Source organism: Tribolium castaneum, chromosome 1, assembly GCF_031307605.1.
Source record: "Tribolium castaneum strain GA2 chromosome 1, icTriCast1.1, whole genome shotgun sequence".
Classification (NCBI taxonomy): Eukaryota; Metazoa; Arthropoda; class Insecta; order Coleoptera; family Tenebrionidae; genus Tribolium; species Tribolium castaneum.
In genome coordinates, this window is record NC_087394.1 from 31,149,566 (window position 1) to 31,170,680 (window position 21,115).

General features: G+C 31.5%; 1 protein-coding gene and 1 long non-coding RNA gene across 2 annotated transcripts; one reads left to right on the plus strand and one right to left on the minus strand.

Moving 5' to 3' along the window:
• Positions 1-49: 49 nt before the first annotated feature.
• On the minus strand, positions 50-19,394 carry LOC103312303 (melatonin receptor type 1B-A). Its single transcript, XM_008192624.3, has 3 exons — positions 19,225-19,394; positions 8,400-8,590; positions 50-3,181 (listed from the first exon to the last, which is right to left on the minus strand). The coding sequence occupies exons 2-3, from the start codon at positions 8,578-8,580 to the stop codon at positions 2,283-2,285; spliced, it is 1,080 nt and encodes a 359-aa protein (XP_008190846.1). The 5' UTR covers positions 8,581-8,590; positions 19,225-19,394; the 3' UTR covers positions 50-2,282.
• Positions 16,419-21,101, plus strand: LOC135265828 (uncharacterized). Its single transcript, XR_010333654.1, has 3 exons — positions 16,419-16,559; positions 20,164-20,208; positions 20,258-21,101. It is a non-coding gene; the product is annotated as an uncharacterized LOC135265828 (long non-coding RNA).
• Positions 21,102-21,115: the final 14 nt, after the last annotated feature.

The following is a 21,115-nucleotide window of genomic DNA, read 5'->3' on the forward strand; positions in this document are numbered from 1 at the left end:
CTTCCAAGCTAAAATTCATCGGAAAAAATCAAGTGACTAGACTTTTCCAAGTCACTAAAAGTGCCAAAATTCCTTGTGAAAAGTTATCAAAATTTTTCGTAAAAAATGCAGGACAAGCAAACAAATCTCGTGCAAGCCAAATACATGACGAAAGAATTTTTATCGAAGGCATGTACCGATTTTATAGAGGATATTTTACGAAAAACATTCGATGAAGAGGACCCGATAAGCCAGGCCCCCCTAAAAGTCAGTCAGGAAACGCAGACCTTCCCCCGCGACTTTGCCCCCCAGGTCAAGAAGCAGAAGTTCTTGTTTTAAATTTTGGTGTAATTTTAAATAAAAATGAGTTAACGTGAAAGCATTTTTGAAAAGCAGCTGACATACCTAAAAACCTCCGTTTATGTGATCCAGCAGTTTTAAATTGTTTTTTAATAAAAATGCAATCGTAATCACCAACAATCCATTTAGCACAATGGTCCCTTATCACATTATGTTACATTTTAATGTCTATTCTTCGTTAGAGAGATCACAGCTGGGAAGAAGGCAACATTTATTACATGTTACGACCAATTTTGCGTGTTAGTTTATCTTTATGAGTTATTGGACATTTGCTGTTTCGTGAGTTTATTTCCAAAAATATTTCTAACGAAGCAAATCTGCCAGAGAACTAATACGTCAAAATGTAGGTCAGAGGAGTGCAATGTTAAAGCTCGTAATTATTGATCAATTTCTCCGACAAATTTGCTCGTTTCATAACAATTTTTCTTTTAATTTAATTAGGTAGAGTTTATCTGCTTGTGGAAAAAACCATAATAACTTACACAGATCAGTTGAAGTCTCCTCAAGCATGTTATTACATTAGGAATTGGGTACATTTATATCCATAAATATATGTATGAATAAAACATTTCGACTAGAGTACACAGTTATAGTTGGTGCGATTAAATTTAGTAATATTTCAATAATAAAATACCATTTTGATAAATTTCAGTATTGTCTACAATTAAAGTAAAGTAATAATATTGCGATAGGCACTCAGGTATTAGGTCCGCAAAAATTTTGAACTATATTTTGATTTTTTCACAAAAGCGGATGCCATGTTTTTTTCCAAGTGCAAATCGAATCAAACATATAGTCCACGTGATGAATCTTGGATCTTATTTCTCATATTATTGCATAAAACAATACGAGACCGATTCTTATCCTGGCCGGACTTTTGCCAGACCAACAATTAAACAAAACTATCCTAAGTGGTATTTAAAGCTAGCAATCATAACAATTCAACAGTGTCTTAAAGAAAGTTTGTGCGTCAGTGGAGGTGACCGAAAAGCCCATTTAGCGTTTTGGCAACAAATAACTACTTTAGAGGATTTATTTTTAAATTACAAATCAAAATTTTAACAAGGAGCTAGGTTACTTTAATTTTGTATTTTTATGGCACTGTAAAATGCTAAATGTACTTTTCAATGTTTTGTAGTTTATATTTTTAATATAACGTTTCAAATAATGCTATGGACGGTCTTTATGTTGCAGCGGACTCTTTACATGTGCGTTAAAAATGGTGGAGGCGCCGGGTCAAAGATTGTTGTGAGTAGTTTTTGTCGTAAAATAAATATTATTCACTTTATTTACACTTTGCAGACTTTAATAAAAGTACGTAATAGACTCTCTTTAAACAATGGAACTTGTAAATAAACTTTTAATAAGTCGAGATGCAATAAAATAACAACATTGCACTTTGTACTTTTAATGAATAAACGTGGAAAGATGTTTTTAATTTAATAAGGCAAGGTAATAACAGCAAAGTTGTGTGTAAATTCTGACACATCGCAAGTTGTTTTGTGTTAAATTACGAGTCAGTCTTTTGAAGGAATTTCCATAACGATTCATTAAAGCTTTAAAAAGGCGTTAAAAACTGCGCGTGTGCAGTAAATTAAGATCCAAGATGCATCGATTAAGAGGTTTATTTGAATTTAGCAAACTTTGAAACATGTTTACAAATGCTTTAAAATCTGTTCGAGTTTCGGTTTGTACAGCACTAAAATTAATCAACTTGATTAAAGGAATGTTTTTCTAATAATAAGCTCAAACAGTCAACAAAATACTGACGTTCCGGAATGTTTGCCGGTTTTGTGCATACACAATAATTTCGTATTAAGTACAGCAGGAATAAAGCTCAGTTCGCAGGATTCGATTACCACCAAAAATCTTTCAGTAAAAATTCTTGATAAATTTGTTATCTAAATCCACACCCCTCTGCTGGTGGTGTAATAATCGTCTCATCATAATTCGTAGACGTCTCTGCCGTTGGGTCGTGACGAGCACCTCTTGCTCTGCCCCTCGCGGCTCCTCTGCGGACTGCAGTACATGTTATAACCTGGAATGATGTGGACCCGGACGTCCCCGGAGGGCCGGACGCCCTCCGGCCGCTGCCTCCTGGAGAAGGTCACCGTGGTTTTGCAGCAGCAGTAGTGAAACAAGTTAACGTAAGCCCCTCGAAAGTGTCTGTTGGTAATGCAGTACAAAATGCTGTTAATGCAAGATTTGGTGATCCCCAGCCAGGCCAGCTTATAAAACAAACTGTTGTGAACTTCCTTCACAGTTCCGACCGCAAGAACCACGCCAAACGGAAGCCAGAAGACCACAAATAAAAGAAAACTGTACAGATTGCTGTGCATGAGCGAGTAGTCCCAGTTGAAAGTGACGGGGGGTTTGAAGTTGGGCCGCGTTTTGGCCCTGCGTATGTGATATGCGGTCCGCACGTAACTAAAAAACGTCAAGATTATGGGCAAGAACACAAACACCACGCCAATGGTCGCCTGGTACGGGATCAGGCCGGGGTTCTTCCTGGTGCAGTAGTCGAAGGTCAAGTCAGTGGCGAATTGGAGGCTCGAAGTGACGGAACTTACGATCCACAAAAGTAGGAGAATTGTGGTGATTTTGCTGCGGCTCAACAGGTCGTAGGTCGTGGAGGAGTAGCACAGACGGACGTAGTTTTCGGCGGCGATTGCTGTGAGAGAGAGGACTGTTACCAGGAAACACAGCGTCGCGAGGAACCACTGGAATTTGCACACGGGGAGGTTCTCCGGAAGGCCTGCCAGTATCACGACAGCGGATGCAGGGATTACTAGTCCCGTCACCAGCAGGTCGGCGAATGCCACGCTTACCACGAACGTGTTACCTGCAAAAACACAAAACACTTACGTGAATTATTTTTTTCGTCTCCGATTTTTTTTTCAAATGACTCGAACAGTATTTACTTGATGAGAACGGAAGCTGGTGGAGCTTTGAGACGGAAAAAATAAATAAGCTAACGCCATCATCTTCAATGAGTATGTAATATGCGTACCATCGTGTATTACTTAAAAAATTGTTAAGATTTAGAGAGATTTAAGGATTTTTATAAAATACGAAAATATTTCATTCGAGTTTTGCGAAGATCGAGTAAATAATTTTGAAACAAAAGCACATTTAAACAAAACATAAACCTTCTGAGCTTTATGAAAGAATAATATGGATATCGACGTGCATCAGACTACCAATAAGTAACACTTGGAGTATTATTGGTAAGTATCAAAAATCGCTCAAGTATACACGTAGTTTTAAGGTCAAAACTGCTTTAAAAATAAGCATGATAAGCATGAAAAATTGTGATTAGTAAATATAACTATATTTAAATAAACATCTGTCAGGTTATTTGAAATACTATTACATACAATACCACAGAACCAATGAACTTTGCGGTTTTATACGATTTTCTGCTATTATGTGTTCTGTAAATTAATAACTCAGCAATGTAAGCGTAATTATAACAAACTTGTTGTTTTATTTGAATTAGAGTATAGCAGTTTTTTAATCAAATATCGGAAATTATTACTAGTTATAAAATAACTGGAACTGTAAGATATCAAATCATTTAGGTAAAAAATTTGAGCCATAGATGTTAGAAACTTAAATTGTTTCGTGATACTTGTACACTAGACTTAAAAAACCTTATTACAAAAATACATTGATGAAATTGTCATTGGTAAAAGTAAATATTAATGGTTACACATCTGTCAGGTTATTTGAGATATATAATTACGTACAATTCCATAGATCCAATGAACTTTGCGGTTTTATACAATTTTCTGCTATTATGTGTACAGCAAATTAATAATTCACCGAATGAAAGCGTAATAATAACAGAATTGATGTTTCATTTAAATTAGAGCAGGATAGTAGTTTTTTAATCAAATATTGAAAATTATTATTAGTAGATATAAAAACACGGAACTGTTAAAATATCAAATTATTTGAGTAAAATATGAGCTGCAGACGTATTTTATGTAACTGGAAGTTCATTTAACAACTCATATCTGTCAGAGAAATAAAGTAAATAAATAAATATTTTTCTGAGCAATTAGTATGTAAAAACAAAAACAATAATTACAAACACAAATTTATTTTTTATTATTGTCTACACTTGAATGTTTTTAAATTCTGTGCAAAGATATTTTTAAACTAGGTTTTCCAAAGAAAACGGAGTTATTGGGAAAGCTCTATTGAACATTAGTTGGTCCTGGTAATTAGTATATACCTACGTAAAATGATCACTTATAACTACTTTCGGATTATAACGTATGTAAAGTAGTCATTAAAAAGGCCGTCAGAGAAAAAAAATTCCAGATCCCATCTTTCCAGCGAATGACTTTTAAACTTCCAAACCAAAGCACCACAAATAAAAGAGTATTAATCTCGTAGCAGATGCAGAAAATTGAGTGAGATTTAAGTGGTAATTGTGAGAGCTTATCAAGGGAACATCGTCTGTATCGATTTACTTACTTAATGACATAAATGCACTGGAGCATAGAAAACTTTAACAGTGTTAAAGTTGGACCATAATTGCAACTAACTTTGTCTAAAACTTCTCTCATTTTTGTTCAATAAGCGCATTAATGCTTGCATTGTTTTCGGAAGAGCCACATTAACCCACATTTCTTACACCAGGTCTTAAATCACAATTGAAAAAAAAAATTGCAGTTAAAAAAATGGTGTAATCATTTTAATTAAAGACTGTTCTGTTAAAAATATATAATTAAACTTGCCAAATTCAGCGTTTTTGAAAGCGCTTGAACTTCTCAAACTTTATTTTCACTTTGATTTAAATGACACTTGTCCAAATTTACAATTTAATTGATTTTTCAAGCAATTAAATTGCTCCGTCATCAATTAAATTGCAAATTTCCATGCGTCTTTACGACTTGTTCTTTAATTGGAAATCTGGAGTCTATGTAAGAAAGGTTTTTTTAGAACTTCGTTTAATAATTTGTTGATATTACGAACCCTAAGTGATAAAAACCATAAAATTTGGAGCTAAGCTAAGCAATTTCGGTAGCATTGCAATAATTTAAATAATACCTAATTGATGATGATTATTAATCTAATTAGCTACAACATTACCATAATAATAATAAATGTTTAACACGCAAGGCGCCATAAATCATTTGAATAAATCACAATTACCTGAAGCTATAAATAAAAATTTCTTTCATTAAATTCTGGTTGTAATTGTTTTACGCGCATATTTCCAAATCCATAAACTTCATAGTCATTACCCAATTGTAATGAAATTTTATGATTTTATGTATTAAACGTAAAACCTAATTTCGGACTCTGATTGGAACTAATAAAGCTGTTTTATGTGATGAGTCATAAAATCTCGTGGTTTTTAGTAAAGCAGGTTAACACATTTTTTTATTTGTTAATAAAAATTCTTGACGGCCAAAGACAGTATCATTTTTTCCAATATTAGCTGTAAAAAGCAGTTTGACAAATGGTACTTTGTCGTCATAATTATTATCTTCACTAAAATCAGCCCCCCAGTGCAATAAACCATAAGGAGCCTATTAAAGCACGTGTCGGAACACAATAAGTTTATCAAAAACTCCCAGTTCTAATTTACTAAACGTAGGTATCCGTCAATAGTTGGAATGATTCTTAAACTCCCTGAATGCAAACTTGAAGATACGAAGTTCCTCAAAGGATTAACCTGAACTTGTACAACTGATTACTGCAAGCCCACGCGTTTTCAACTCATGACAGGATCCGTTGAAAAATTGAACTTACTACTATCCTTGACAGAGAGTATCTCCTAATTAAAAAAATGTATTCATGTAGTCTCCAAGTTATAACAATCTGCTAACAAGGTTGCTAATTCAATAATTCCCTATCACCGGTTATTGAGCAATTTTAACTTTAACTTCAATTAGCCATTGAGTATTTGAGTTTGACTTTCCTGTGTGTACGTTTAATCAAACACAACGGAATAATTCAACAAAACGACAACATGGATTATGTCAAAGTTCAAACGCTCAAAGGAAGGAAGAGGTGAGTAGAGCTTATAGTCCTCTGGGTGGACTTTTATGGGGTAAAAGGTCAGGTGTCGAGCAGTTTTAAGTTCATTCACGATACGGCTTGAAGGAAACTACACAACTTCATTAAATTCATAAATATTAATTTTTGTGGTGACATCATGCAGTTTTCTGACGTGGGATCTAATAAGAGTTATCATTTTTATCTTGAATAACAATCTAACTTTCCAGTCAATAAATTCTAGTGCGATTAAGTTTTAATCTTATGAATTACGAATATGACTTATTTATTAGAAAATCAGTGATGAGTTTATTTATTATCACTGCTACTTTTTAAGGAAAACACCCCGATTTTCAAGGGGTAAACTAAAAAGCAGAGAAAATCGTATCAATTTCTTCTTCCAATAACAAATCACTGAATGTTAATATACATTTAAACTAATTTTTTTGACTTTTGAAAGATAATATTTGTTGACAAACTGCTGTCATATAAAAGATAACACCAAAACTTTCTACTTACAATAATTAAAAATAATTAAATTGAAAACAAAAGGAGCGATTTTTTCATTGAAAAGGGAAGCTAAATTTTACATTCGTAGTTAAAAATATATTTATACTTTAGAACAACACAAAATAAAAAGGTTTATATTCCTAATGTTAACAAAATTAATTTTTACCTTCATTGGGCCTTAATTCTACGATACATAATACATGTTTTCTATATGAAAAAAATTGTCACTCGACTAATAAAGCAGAAAAAAAGATTAAAATGCTACTTTTCACTTTCAAAAAACGTCTTCTCTGGGAGCTGATCTATACCTAAATTAGTCTACCTAAATAAAAAAATTCTAAGGTAAGCAAATTTTCAGAGAGCAAAAAATTATTTTACGAATTTGTCTTTATTTTAAGCTTCCTTCAGATACAAAAAATTCAGGATACAGAAACTGTGTCAGTACTTAATACATATCTAAAGAAACAATATTTCATTACTAGAACACGTTCGGCGCTTTTTCTACGTTTTGTATCATCAACAGAATGAATTTAACTAAAAGTGTAAACTTTGAAAGCTATATGGCCAAAAAAGAATAAAATTTCAGATTAAGTTTTCAGAGCCCAATAAAAAAAAGAAAAATGTGGAAGAATTAGTGAAGTTCTTTCTTATTTTTTGAGTTTTTATATTTTCGTTTTTCCTGAAGACCTGAAATGATTTGATTATACTTTTTAAATAAAGAGATTTCCAAATTCAAATGGATTTCGTTATCAAAATACGAATACACAATTTATTTTAAAAAGATGTTTTCTTTATTAAAAGAATTTTAAAAAATAAAATGACAAAATACTGACCTATTTACCAATCTTCAAAACCTTTCATTATAAATGTCGTTAACAACTAATTGAAGAGGTAAAATCGTTCACTAGAGAAAATCGTTAACATGCGACGAAATACGAGAAGGTAGGTAACTTTTTTATAGGAAATACCTATCCCAGGAATTGGGGATCTGTTAATTAAATTTCTCGTTGACTGATAGAGTATTTCAAAGCAGTGAAATATAGAAAAGCTATAAATGCCAAACAATGATCGTTAACTGGTAGACAGATGAAATGTTGATTTATGTCATTGAACTACATAATACAGTAAGTTTTTTAAATATATTGATATATCAATAAATATTTGAATTAATTGAATTCGTTCATTTTAAATAAATTTGTTTTTTGCGCTAGGTTTCAACCCTCGCATCTGAACCAACAAAGCTCTTGAAATGAAAACTGAGCCCATTCTGTCAAGAAGGTAACATACAAAAGAATCAGATCGATCATTAATAACGTTTCTGTCTCGCATCTTCCCTTCATAACGATTTCCGAATTACCATAAAATCTAAAAATAAAAACGTTTTCTTTTATTGTCGATCAAATAGATATCGCAAAATGAAAAATAATGAGAAATATCTTCCGACAAATAATATGAACTCGAATAGCGAACTCTATGAAACATCAATCACTGATTTTTCCGAGCCGATTCGTGTCAGAGGCAACATCTTCTCTTACCTCGCTTCCGGAGGTAATCTTCAATCATGACGGCGCTTATCATAAACACATTACCAACGCTTCCGACAGCGGCAAGAGAAGCAAGGAATATAAGTCGGGCCAGTCGGGACCAGTCAGAACTCAGTGTCACCGGCGACACCGACTCCATCCCCAGCTTGGAGTCCGTCATGTTCGACACCATGTCCACGGACCTGCGAACAAAGCTCTCACGTGAACACGAAATCTTGATTAACAGCCACGATTGTGTTAACATTACGTGCTTTTAATTGTTATTTATAGTTTTTGTTTGTTTATGCGGTGCCGCCAAATTAAACTATTTACGGCATAAATCATGTTAATTCAGATTAACGCAGCGATGAAATGTTGTTACATTTGCATTCGTGCATAACTGTACACACTTTACAAAAATAAACGCCTCACTGGTTCGCAATTTTTGCTCCTAATACTTGTAATTTTTAATTAATCAAAAGTTTGCGCGCTGGACGTTAATGTAATTAGCTAAAATTGCAACGCATCCGCCAATTTTAATTTCAATTTCCAACTCTGGTGATATAACGTGATCAAACCGCCAAGGGCTTTAGGCGATCACTACCTGCTTCATTAATTACCAACTTTATCCAATTTTGAGTACAGTTAATTAAGATTGCCCCATTTTTTCTAAGAAATTTATTGAAATGTTCGTGGTGAATTTCAGCTCCATATTGACTGGTAATTTGGCATCGTAAGCACGCATCGATACTTGATGCACGCAAGATTTGCACTTAGGTTCTCGTTTAAACCGATGACCTTATGTGATAGGGGAAATTCAATTTTTTACGATGCATACAACGGCTTTGAACTACTTTCCTAATGGATTGCAATTATACTACACAAGGCGGAATCAAAGAAACTCTCGGGCTTTTAACATACATTTGTCTGATAAAATCCCGAAGCTTTTAGGACAAATAGTCGCATTTTTAGCTTCGCGTAATTTGATAAGCTTGATCACAAAACAACGTAATTATTCTATTGTTGTAAGTGTGGAGTCACATGCTGGGTGCCAATAAAAGCTTTTGTTATACAGCAACTTATGCATTTTCACTCCATGTGGCTCATTTCCATAACACAATGTATCAAGTCTCATGTTTTTGTGAATATGAAACAGGGTGTGTTTAAATAACAAGAATAAAACATAAAATGAACACACTGAATGGAAATACATAAGTAATAATTTCAAGCATCTTTGCATTATTATTATTTTTTCATTCAATTAACATTTTTCATTTCAGAATTTTTTGTATAGTTTGTCATTAACTAATTTCTCCACAACTCCTCAAGTACATTTTACAAAAATTGCACTTTATTCACGAGTTTAATTACTTCAACGAGTGATGGGTCTACTGTTCTAATTTTGTTCTGCTATTTATTACAAGTTCAGAGTGCTTTGCATTTGCAAGGGCTTGTGATTCTTCAGAAGAAAAGAAATACTAATAAATTAATGTTCTGAATAAAAAACCAACACAATAAACGACTGAAAAGCTAAAAAAGTTAGAAACTGGTATACAAAATATTTAAAAAAACAGTAAGATCAAAATTCTTTAGATATACGTGACTGAAAAAGTTATAAATTAAAAAACTATAGATCTGCTCTGATTGACAAACGGTTCATTTTGCAATTTTTTTGCACCAGATGTTTATCTGTTTAGTAGGAGGTGATTTTTATATTTTTATTGGTCATTTACTCAGTTCTGGAACAAATGAGACATCAGTGAACCAGTTTTAGGGCCGGTCTTTCTTACAGAATGAGATTTGGGCTTAAATGCGAATAAAATGTCGATTCTGCTTAGTTTTTTAAATACTTTATTGTTTTTTTTTTGACGAAAACATTGTTTTTAATTTATTATATAAGAACTAAGAGTTCTAGAAATGTAGGACTTTCACACAGCTAATTAAAATCTTCACTGTCGGTCTGGAAAAATTATTAATTACAATTACAATTTAAATTTTGAAAATCAAAATTAACAATATAATTGGCGAACACTGCCATTTTGACAATTCTGTGTAAATTATTTTTTTTAGAAGTTCAAAAAAGAAAGGAAAAGAAAAGACCTTTAACGCTGAGAAACTATAAAAACACAAAACTACAAAATATTAAGACTGAAATTCTGAAGAACTAAGCGCCTGAAAAACTGAGTACATGAGTACGAAGAACTAAAAAACGGTAAGAACTATGAAGCTGAAAAATAAGAATTTTAATATAATAAGACAATAAGTAAAACCACAAAAAGCTAAAAAATTGAGGAAATAAATTATATAAAATATTATGGGGAAATTAAAAAACTAAAAAGCTGAATACTGGAAGCCCAAGAATCACAAAATCTTTAGATGTAAATCAAAATAACTATGAATAAAAATTTAATGTAATGATTTTAAACTAAATACTATTAAAAAAATCGAAAAACTTTAAAAGCCCATAAAATCCAGTGTCCACAAATAAGTGAATGCACTGCATGAAATCTTATGTTTTTGTGAATATAAAACAGGGTTTGCTTAAATAACAATACAACATAAAATCGGTTGAAATAAAAGTTTTGTTTAAGAGCCAACTTTCCTTTTTACACGAAAGTTTTATCTTGTATTAAATTCAACTCACAAATTTATATTTAGTAAAAGAAAATCGTTTCAGCTGTAGGGTTTACGTTCAATCGCACGGACAATCCCTTGATCTGGGTAAGCTTGCATATAAAATCATTTGTAGCTTCTTTTTTATAGCAGTGAGAGATGTAACAAAGCTATAACTAATAAAATATTAATTAAAAAAATACCAATAAGTGATTCACATAACTTTACGCTCCGTACGCACTTTATAAATTTAGGGCCGGTTTACATTAAATTGATGCAATTAAACGTGAGATTAACTGATCACGTGACCAAATTGAACCAGCCGCAAAATTAACGGCAGCCCTTCGTCATTTAAATACCTTGCAGTTAACAAAACAAAATCAATATTTTTCAAAAAAAAATTCCACAATTATCAATAAAAATACTAGGACGAAATATTTTCGAATATTTATGTTCATTGTTTCGTTCGAAATATTTGTTTAATGAAACGGAACGTACACTTGAAGCTGAGGAAACATAAACTGTGGTTAAATTTAGTCACTGTTCATTTACGTAAGGTAGATGTATGTTTAAAATTTCATATAGCCTTAAAACACATTTTTGCTTTGGTTTAAATTTCTGGTTTTATTCCACAAACAAACGTACCGAAGTCTTAAACAATAATTAGTATTTTAAGTAAACATTTGAGTAGAAATTCTTTCAAGGATTCTCGTGAAAATACATCCCAATTTTTTCATGTTCCTTCATCATTAGTTATCTAGTAAGCTTGTTTTTTCACATACAAAGTGTACGAAAGTTCCTCACGACTTGTAGTAGAGCTTAATCCTCTGAAAGCAAATTAAAACCTCCTTGCAGCTTCCTTATGTTTCCTTTGTTAAAAAACAGAGGGAAAATTAGATGAGGTAATTTACCGTCTGCGCGAACGCTGCTGAGTTTGTTCAGTAGCTGAAGTGATTTTTTAATCTATTTTATAAAGGAGAATCACGATTTTTATCTTAAAGGATTCGCTCTATACGCTGTTGAAGAGCGCAGGAAATTGTTTAAGGACGACGGCGTTGTAGACACTCAGCGAGTGATTCCCGTAATCTGCCGATATTTATATATTTATTACAAGGCGGTCTTGGTCGTTGATTTTGGTTCATCGACAATACAAAGGATTTGTTGGAATTTATTATAGTTCCAATCAAATGAGAGATGGGTGTGCCTAGTCGGAAGCTCCCCTTCAACAGGTTGCCATGGTTTCGCAGGACTGTCGTTGTGGCCATGCCAAGTATTCCGCAAGTCTATTACAGGGTCATTGCCGTTACGTTTGAATTTTTACTACTTTTAGTAAAAGATAGTGCCGCCTGGAAATGCAATAACGAACGACATCCATCACTGGAGGAAAAATTTAGACCGACAATTTGATTGTTCGCTCGGCCAATACAAACTTTTTCATTTGTGACCCCATTTAAGCCGCTCTCTGTATTATCCTTTATCTCGACAGGATTCTCGGGAAATGGCTTGATAGCAGATCAGTATCTACATACGAGCAAACTGCATAAATTCTCATTTTCCTTGCCGTTAGAAATTTAAATTTATCTGTTGTACCTAACAGTCTCTAATATCACTGAAATTGCTCTCTGATGCAGCTTTACAGAAACATTAAGGTTAAAAATGTAATAGAGTTTTTGCTAAATGTGTGGATAATTGAAAATAAAAAGTTAAACAGTGGGTTTATTTCTGTCGCCTTTTTTGATAAACTATCCTCATAGCAAAAGTTACAGTTTACCAAAAAATAAAAGGATTTTACAAGTTTCTTCCATTAAGCAAAGCACTTTTTGAGACTATTACCATTGATTAATTACATAAATAATGTTAATCAACGCTACTGTCGGTCTGGAAAAATTATTAATTAAAATTATAAAATAAATAAATTTTCAAAATCAAAATTATTTTTTTTAGAAGTTCAAAAACTGAGAAAGGAACTTTAACGTTGAGAAACTATAAAAACACAAAAAACTAAAAAATATTAAGATTAAAATTCTGAAGAAGTAAGCGACTGAAAAATTGAGAAACTGAAAAAACTATAGAACTGGAAAAGAGAAAGACTAGTAAATTGAAACATTAGATTCTGAATAAAAAGCCAATACACTATGAGCAAAAAACTTAAAAACTGGAATACGAGTACAAAAAACTTCAGTTTTTGAGTTATAAATTTTTAATAAATAATCCGGCGCATCCACCATTTTTTAAGTTAAAATAATTTTTAAAATATGTTTTCAAGTAAGGTGGTGTTGTAAAAAAGCTGGTGTCATATGTAAAGTGGGCCGCAGAATTTAATGAAACAAACCGTTGTGCTCTGTAGCTTTTAATTTTTGTGCTAAGAATTTTTAAAAAATTACTTTACGCATCCACCATTTTTCAAAGTAAAATAATTTTTTAAATAATTTTCTAAATAGGCAAATTTTGCGAAAATATTAGTATAATTTGTAGAATAAGCTGTGGAAATGTCTGAAACAAACTCTTCTGCTCTACAACTTTTAGTTTTTGAGATTTATATTTTTTTTGTTGAAGAATTTATTATTCCTTTATAAAAAAATTTAAATCTTTTAAAGAATTGATATAATACGTGAAAGAAACTGCAAAATTTTTTGGAATAAACTGTTTTACTCTACATCTTTTAGTTTTGAAGTTATGAATTTTTTAATAAATAACTTGTCGCATCCACCATTTTTCAAAATAAATATTTTTTTAAAAAATATTCCAAACAGACTATTGTTGCAAAAATACTAGTATAATTCGTAGAATGAGCTGTAGAAATGTCTGGAACAAACTCTTCTGCTCTACAACTTTTAGTTTTTGAGTTTTATAATTTTTTTTGTTGAAGAATTAATTATTCCTCTATAAAAAATTCCAAAATTTTAAATTTCGTAAAAGACTGGTATAATACGTGAAATGAACTGCAGAATTGTCTGGAACAAACCATTTTACTCTACGACTTTTGGTTTTGAAGTAATGAATTTTTTAATAAATAATTTGGCGCATCCACCATTCTTCAAAGTAAAATTTATTTTTTAATAATTTTCCAAATAGACTAATTTTGCAAAAATACTAGTACAATTTGTAGAATTATCTGTAGAAATCACTGGAACAAAGCCTTTTGCTCTACAACTTTTTTTTTTGAGATTTATATTTTTTTGTTGAAGAATTTATTATTCCCTTATAAAAAAATTAAATCTTGTAAAGGATTGGTACAATACGTAAAATGAACTGCAGAATTTTCTAGAACAAACCGTTTTACTCTACGACTTTTAGTTTTGATGTTATAAATTTTTTAATAAATAACTTGGCGCATCCACCATTTTTCAAAATAAATATTTTTTTTAATAATATTCCAAATAGACTATTGTTGCAAAAATACTAGTATAATTCGTAAAATGAGCTGTAGAAATGTCTGGAACAAACTCTTTTGCTCTACAACTTTTAGTTTTTGAGTTTTATAATTTTTTTAAAAGAATTAATTTTTCCTTCAACTTCAAAAGTTTAAATCTTGTAAACAGCAAGAACTAACCACAAAAAGCTGAAAAACGTCTCTAATCCAGCAATAATGATGAAAATAAATAACATATTTTATAAATGCAGCACAGACTTTATTATGATTACAGTTAATAATTATAGTAAAATAATAACATTTATTTTAATAATTTAGCTTTACAAACCACGGAAGGTCTGAAATCATCTTACATCATATTCCTTTCTTTATGTAAAATACGTATTTATTTTAAAAATGTGTCTTCAAAGGAATCGTTTGCTGAGAAAACATTTTAAAATTTTTGATGAAAATTCTGTTTTCTTTACCCACTTTTCACATAAACTTAAACTGTATGAATAAAATACCGAAACAAACAATAATAAAACTACGGTGCAACGTTGTTAGTGCTTCCACTTTTTTTTTAATTAGTTATTTATTAATCCAGGATATAGTCAGAAATACAACGCCAGAGGGTAAGTTTATATAAAGTCCGATTTTAATGTAAGGATTCATAAAGATTCATTAGGATTTTTTTATTTAAATTTGTAAAACTAGTAAATTCAATTTTAAGTTGGCTCATTTTGTGTTTAATTTTGAGCTTAATTTGGAAACTCTTGGATTTGTGTGTTCAAATTAAAAAAATCAATACAATCACGAAATTAGAAAAATTGCAAATACACAATAAACAACTTTTTATTTGTTCCACTAAAAGTGCTGAATTGCTAACATCGTTACTGGAGTGTCCCTAATGACTGTAAAAACTTGTAAACGAATAAATTACCACAATTGCTCCAAGATTTGATTTGCATCGGACTTTGCGAAGCATGCCAACGAATATTCATAGAAGAAAATGAAATACGTTCCGGAACTTTATTGTAAATTTTTAGAGCGGCTCCTAAACTGTGCTGTCCTTATGTCCTGAAGCTAAACAATAAAACTCGAAAACTTTACATGAATTAGTAACAAATATCGTTGTCGTATCAGCCGCACCGAGAGACCTTTGCTGCTTTTATCCCAAACAAAATCGATGCAAGTTCCATTCCGAATTGAAAGTAGAGTCGAATATGACACCCTATCTAAAGCGACTTCATCGTTAAATCATCACCACCACGAAAATATTTCCCGGGTGTTAACCCCTGAAGGCGAATTAAGAATACATTTGTCACATGCCATCAACGGTAATTCTAATCCGATTTTCCACTTGCAAAGGCATATTTTTATCTCGAAAGGGTCGTGACACACAAGTGTAACGGAATATTAATTATTTACGTGCGTCGAGGAATCAAAGAGAGTGGCGTAGTTACATTGATTATTCTTCTCAATTGTAGAGCATTGTTCAGCTTTCATGTTTGCACTTGTCAAATGGGCGATCTTATCGCTTTAAATATCTCCCACTTTTCACTCAACTTAATTGTTAGATTAGTTTTTCGTGACAAAGGGCTGTAAAACGTCAATTAACGCGAAAAAACGTCTCCAGAGTCTCCCTCTTTTCTTAACTTTTATTTCACCCACAAAGCCTTGGGCTACTTTTGAAACTTCTTCATATTCGGCCATTTACCGAAAAATAAGCTTGTGTGGGCACAGGTCTTGTAGATCGTCTTATTTATTTCAACAATCCGATTTAGAAATTGCAGCTTTGTGTTATGCTAATACGGAGGTGTTGTATTAAACTATCGATTAACTAGTTTACAAATGACAAGGATATGTAGGTAGATTGGAGTGCAAAATTATGCATTTGTTTGGGATCTTGTGATTAGGGCGTTAATTACACTCATCGCCTAAATTAAATCAATAACGCCTAAAATAATAACTCTAAGAAGCTCGGTCTGAATATGACTAATTGGCATTGCACGCAAACGCAAAAATATACGAACATAATCCACACCAAAGAGATAACACCATAGTGCAACTATTTTCACCATCACGTTAGAAGCGAAAAATTGTAGTGAATAACCATTAATAAAGCATTTTATTACGTACAAAGTACATATCAGGACATCGGTAAACAATGTATCATTTCCAAGAACATGCGGCACCTTTCCCAGGTAAATATATTTCATTCTATTTCGATTATCTGCCAGTTTTATTAATAAAATTGTGTTGTAAAATGGAAATATTTAATTATTTTAACCGTGTAATTATAAGCTCCTAGTTACTCATTTAACTTTTTCAGTTGCAATTTTTTCTAAAAGCGTATAAAGTAAAGCAGAGGTGCATAAAAACCTCTACTTTGAGTTTCATTTGCATTTGTTATTTAAGTAAATATTTTTGTTTAAATGTACACAAATAATTTTATTTTTCATACACATACCTAATTAGTGAATTTGTTTTTTTTATTAATTACATGCCACTAGTGCCACAACACAATCAGGGAAGTAAAATCACATGAGAAATGTTTGAAATACCTAAAGTATCTTTTGTAGATATGAAAATGTAATTTAAGACCTGCCATCACAGTTATGGCTCGAGTAATTGAATATTATTCTACGTTCTTTACTCCTCAGTTAAATTTTATTTATGTTTAATATTCGCTGCAAGTTGTTCTACAATTGCAAATAATGACAAACACTGTCATATTTTAGTTAAATATTTCCATACTTTTTACAGGTAAGAACAAGGAATAATATCTTGTTTTAAGTGCACATTTAGCCAGGTTCTATTTGAAAAATTTATTGCTCTAAAAGTGTTTAAAAGTCAGAGATTTTGTAAATAATTTTTAACCTTTCGTCTGTTCCCAATGAACTTTATTTTAATTTAATCCCCAGATGAAATTACTGAAGCGCCAAATGAAATTCTAGAAATTTTAGTCAGGCTTGCAAGTAAATCGTTATCACTATATTTTAAAATGAATTCAAAAAAAGATAAAATTTGGTAAAACGTAAAAACTTTTTGAAATCTTTGAGAGATAAAAACTTTTATGAATGACTCCAAAAGTCTAAGCCCTTGCATGCACAGTTGAAAATTTTGAAACCCAAAATTGCAAAATAAAAAAATCTAAGAAAAAACTCCAGAAAAATAAAATGTAAACACTAACTACAAGACAAATTCTTATTTAATAATAAACCAAAAAAAGAGATGAGTAACTATTTTTAATTTTTTTTTAATTGAGAGTATTCCAAGTTAAAAATTCTTAAAGCAAACTGATTTTGCACACAAGTATAAAGAATAACATTTATGACTTAATCTATATCGTCGTATTTCGGAAGAAATAACAGCATAATTAGATTTAAAAAAAAGTTTTCTTACGTTTCCAGAAGCTCGTGCGCGCTAACTATTGGTTAAAAACAAATTATTTTTCTAAATATTTCTTCTATAAATGGTCTACATTTAGCACTTGCCTGGCCGTCCGTCCTTTTTAACATTCCCGATATATACAAGATATTTACTTGATGAAAAAATTATGCCTAGATTTACTGAAAGAAAAATTAGAAAAGTAAAGTGGTATTTTTAAGTAATTTTTTAATTAATAGTTCTTTGGTTTTGTTAGTTTATCTTTAGTTTTAACTAGGAGTAACTTCGTATTAACGAATTATTAAAAAATTGTTATTTTGACATAAAGTAGAGCTTTGTAAAAAACAAAATTATGTAATTAAAAGCCTCAAAATTAATCTTGACCGTAAAAAATTCTCAAAGCTCTGCCTGCATACTGTATAAGTACGCCAAAATTGTTATCTTTTTAAACAAGATAATTTTCTTTTCCAAGTTCCGTGTGAACGCAAAGTGCAAAACTATTTGTAAACCAATTTATGAATATTTTGTAAATTTATCATCCACTCAGACAGCAACTTACTGTCGGTTAAAACCCGAGAAGAAAATAATGTCATGGCATTTTTACGTTTTAAATAAATGACTCAATCTAGATCAATTGGTAGCTTTCGGCAGAAATGTTATTATATAAGATGCCAACCACATGATGGCATGAAAAGTCACAGTTATCAAAAACGAACTGAATAAAGCACAAGGATCGATTATCGTATTTGCTCCAAGCAGCAATCAAGTCAAACTTTCATAATATTCTAAATATAACGACTTTTTCCACACTACTTTAAACCTTGATTGCTTTGGCATAAATAAGTGAGTCGTTACATTTTTCTAAAAGTGGTTCAAACAATCGAAATGAATCTAAAACCGTTGCTTGACAAGATGAATAGTAAACTCACAAATTTAGTAAATTCTTTATTTTAAATTTGTTTACAACAGCTAAACTTAGACGCTCACAATAGTTTGAATTAATTATAGCCAAATTTTTTTTTGTTTTGTTATTAAATCGAAATTATTTAATTAAACACAACTGTGCTCCCTGATGTACTCTTGTAGTATTCAGCAACAACGAAATTGTGTCGCTAAAACCAACAATGGCAAACAATTTAACAGATTGCAATCTCGATTAGAGAAACAAAATTTGCACCCAACTTATTAAAACAGAATGAAAAATTACAGTTCCTCCAATTAGGGAAAATTAAAGATTATGTGCATATTACCCAGCTAAGAATACTTCTTTTGTACCTAATCATCATTAAATATCAATCAAGAAACAAAGAAACAATTAGGCGATTAATGCCAAGGAACCAGCCCTCACACATGAATTTTATTCCCCTGTTCCCGCTCACACTCGAAAGCAAGCAATTAATTTTAAGACTCTGGACAAAATCTAGAGTGATTGATTCTTAACTCATTAAATCCAAATGACCGCGTTAAAATTAAACTCACCAGGTAGACGAGGATGCGGCTTAAGGCAAGCGCGGCATTTCTTGTGATTAATTGGATGGAGTCTGTATTAACACACTAAAACACTTGCCACTAATCAGAAATTGGTCGTTATCAGAGCAACGACGGTGTGGAGCGTCCAGGCGATCGTGCAGTCTGAAGGTGTCTAGACGCCAGGCGTCCTCTGATAGAGCCGCATGCGCTCAACAAGTATTTTCACAGCACAAAAATTTCCAACTACCCTTATTTCGAAAACATTAAAAGCTCGTATTGTTTGATCAAATTAATTAAGTAATGAAAAATTGTGCTGTGGTATTAATATGCGAGCTGTGCGTGTTTCACTTATCCGGAAAAATTTGTATTGTAAACTTCGCTTATCACGCGTATTTCTTTGTCAACAAAATAAATAAGTTAATTAATGAGAGATCCGCAAAACCAAATAGTACAAAATAGCGGCGAATCGGATTATATATTTTTTTGCCCTACGACAACAAGTCCACACAAAGGACTTAATGTAAAAGAATGAGATTAGCAAATCACACGAATAGTGCTCTTAATAAATTGCAAACACGAGCTTTCTATTTAAATTCAAATTAAATTATTTTCTAGTGACTGGAAAAAATATTGTTTAGTCTCAACCAAGAGCAGGTAAATAATGCCAGCAAATAATTTAATTTCGTTTTTCGTCAAAAAAGAGCGCCACTGTCGTGGGCGTAAAACTGTAGCAATGAGAAAATTAATTTTAAAGCTTCAATTATCTTATCTGTGAGGACTAGTTCAAAAGTGTGCAATAAAACATGGAATGAGAAAATCTCACCTCTTCTAGAAAACTAGAAAATAATAATAAGAAAAAAACGTTTCACTTTATTTATATATTCTGAAAATAAAAAAGCTCTCAAACTCTATTAACATGCTGCATGCTCATTTGATGTTTCGTTTCAGCTTAATTTGTCCGCATACCTACGATAGAATTTACGATTTCAAAAGGTAAGTAAATTTACAAATAAAGCTAAATTCTCATTATAAATTCATTAAGCTAAGTGAAAAATTGAAATCTGAAATACACCATCATACATTCAGAAGCATTCCATGGATTTTTTCGAAAAGTAACGACAACGAGAAGAAGAAATTCTCCTTAGAATTATTTCCCGTTCTCAACAATCGTAAAAACCCAATTATTAAAAAAAACTAATCAGATGTGTATTTTTTATTTATAAAAGAGTAAAGTCGGAAACAGCACATCATTGGTTCAAAATGCACTGTAGCAATTATTGTTTTTCTAAAGTAATCAGGGTAAAAAATGTAAAAGCTTCTTTAATGATAAGCGATCAGTGTATATGTTATGTGGTACGATTTCTTATTAAGATTTCAAACACGTTTTTATTTGTAATAATTAGGTACTGGATTGATTTTTATTTTCACACTTAAAAAAGACCTATACATTCCTTTTCATTTTACAGTACAATGCATTTGCACTTTTTGGAGTGAAGTGGAGTACAAATTGAGTTTTCTTGGCTCAAAATTTGTCCCTTGGATTTTGTTTAACACATAATTCTTCTGTTATACAGGAACTCTCAATTTGTGCTTTATTTCACTCGAAAAATTTACAATACAGTGAACTGAAATGGGATATACACAGAAATTCGTAAGAGGCTTATTAGCACAAACAGAATGATTTTAAAAAATTGTGGAGGAATTTCAAAGATGATAGAATGCGGAAATAATTTGCTTTATCAGAATGGCTATAATTATGCATTTTGTACGAACTTTCAGACACTAAAAATATCTGCAAGACTACTGTTTAAAGTCACTGCTCAAGTTGGTGTGTTTTCTGTATTAATAGTGTGCTACTATTAATAAACTTATTAACCCCGTCTCTTTTCTTTCTCTTTAT

Coding starts and splice junctions, on each gene's coding strand:
- LOC103312303 (XM_008192624.3), bottom strand. CDS start 8,580: ATGGTGTCGAACATGACGGACTCCAAGCTGGGGATGGAGTCGGTGTCG. Junction 3,182..8,399: donor AGATTACCTCCGGAAGCGAG/GTAAGAGAAGAT, acceptor GTGTTTTTGCAG/GTAACACGTTCGTGGTAAGC.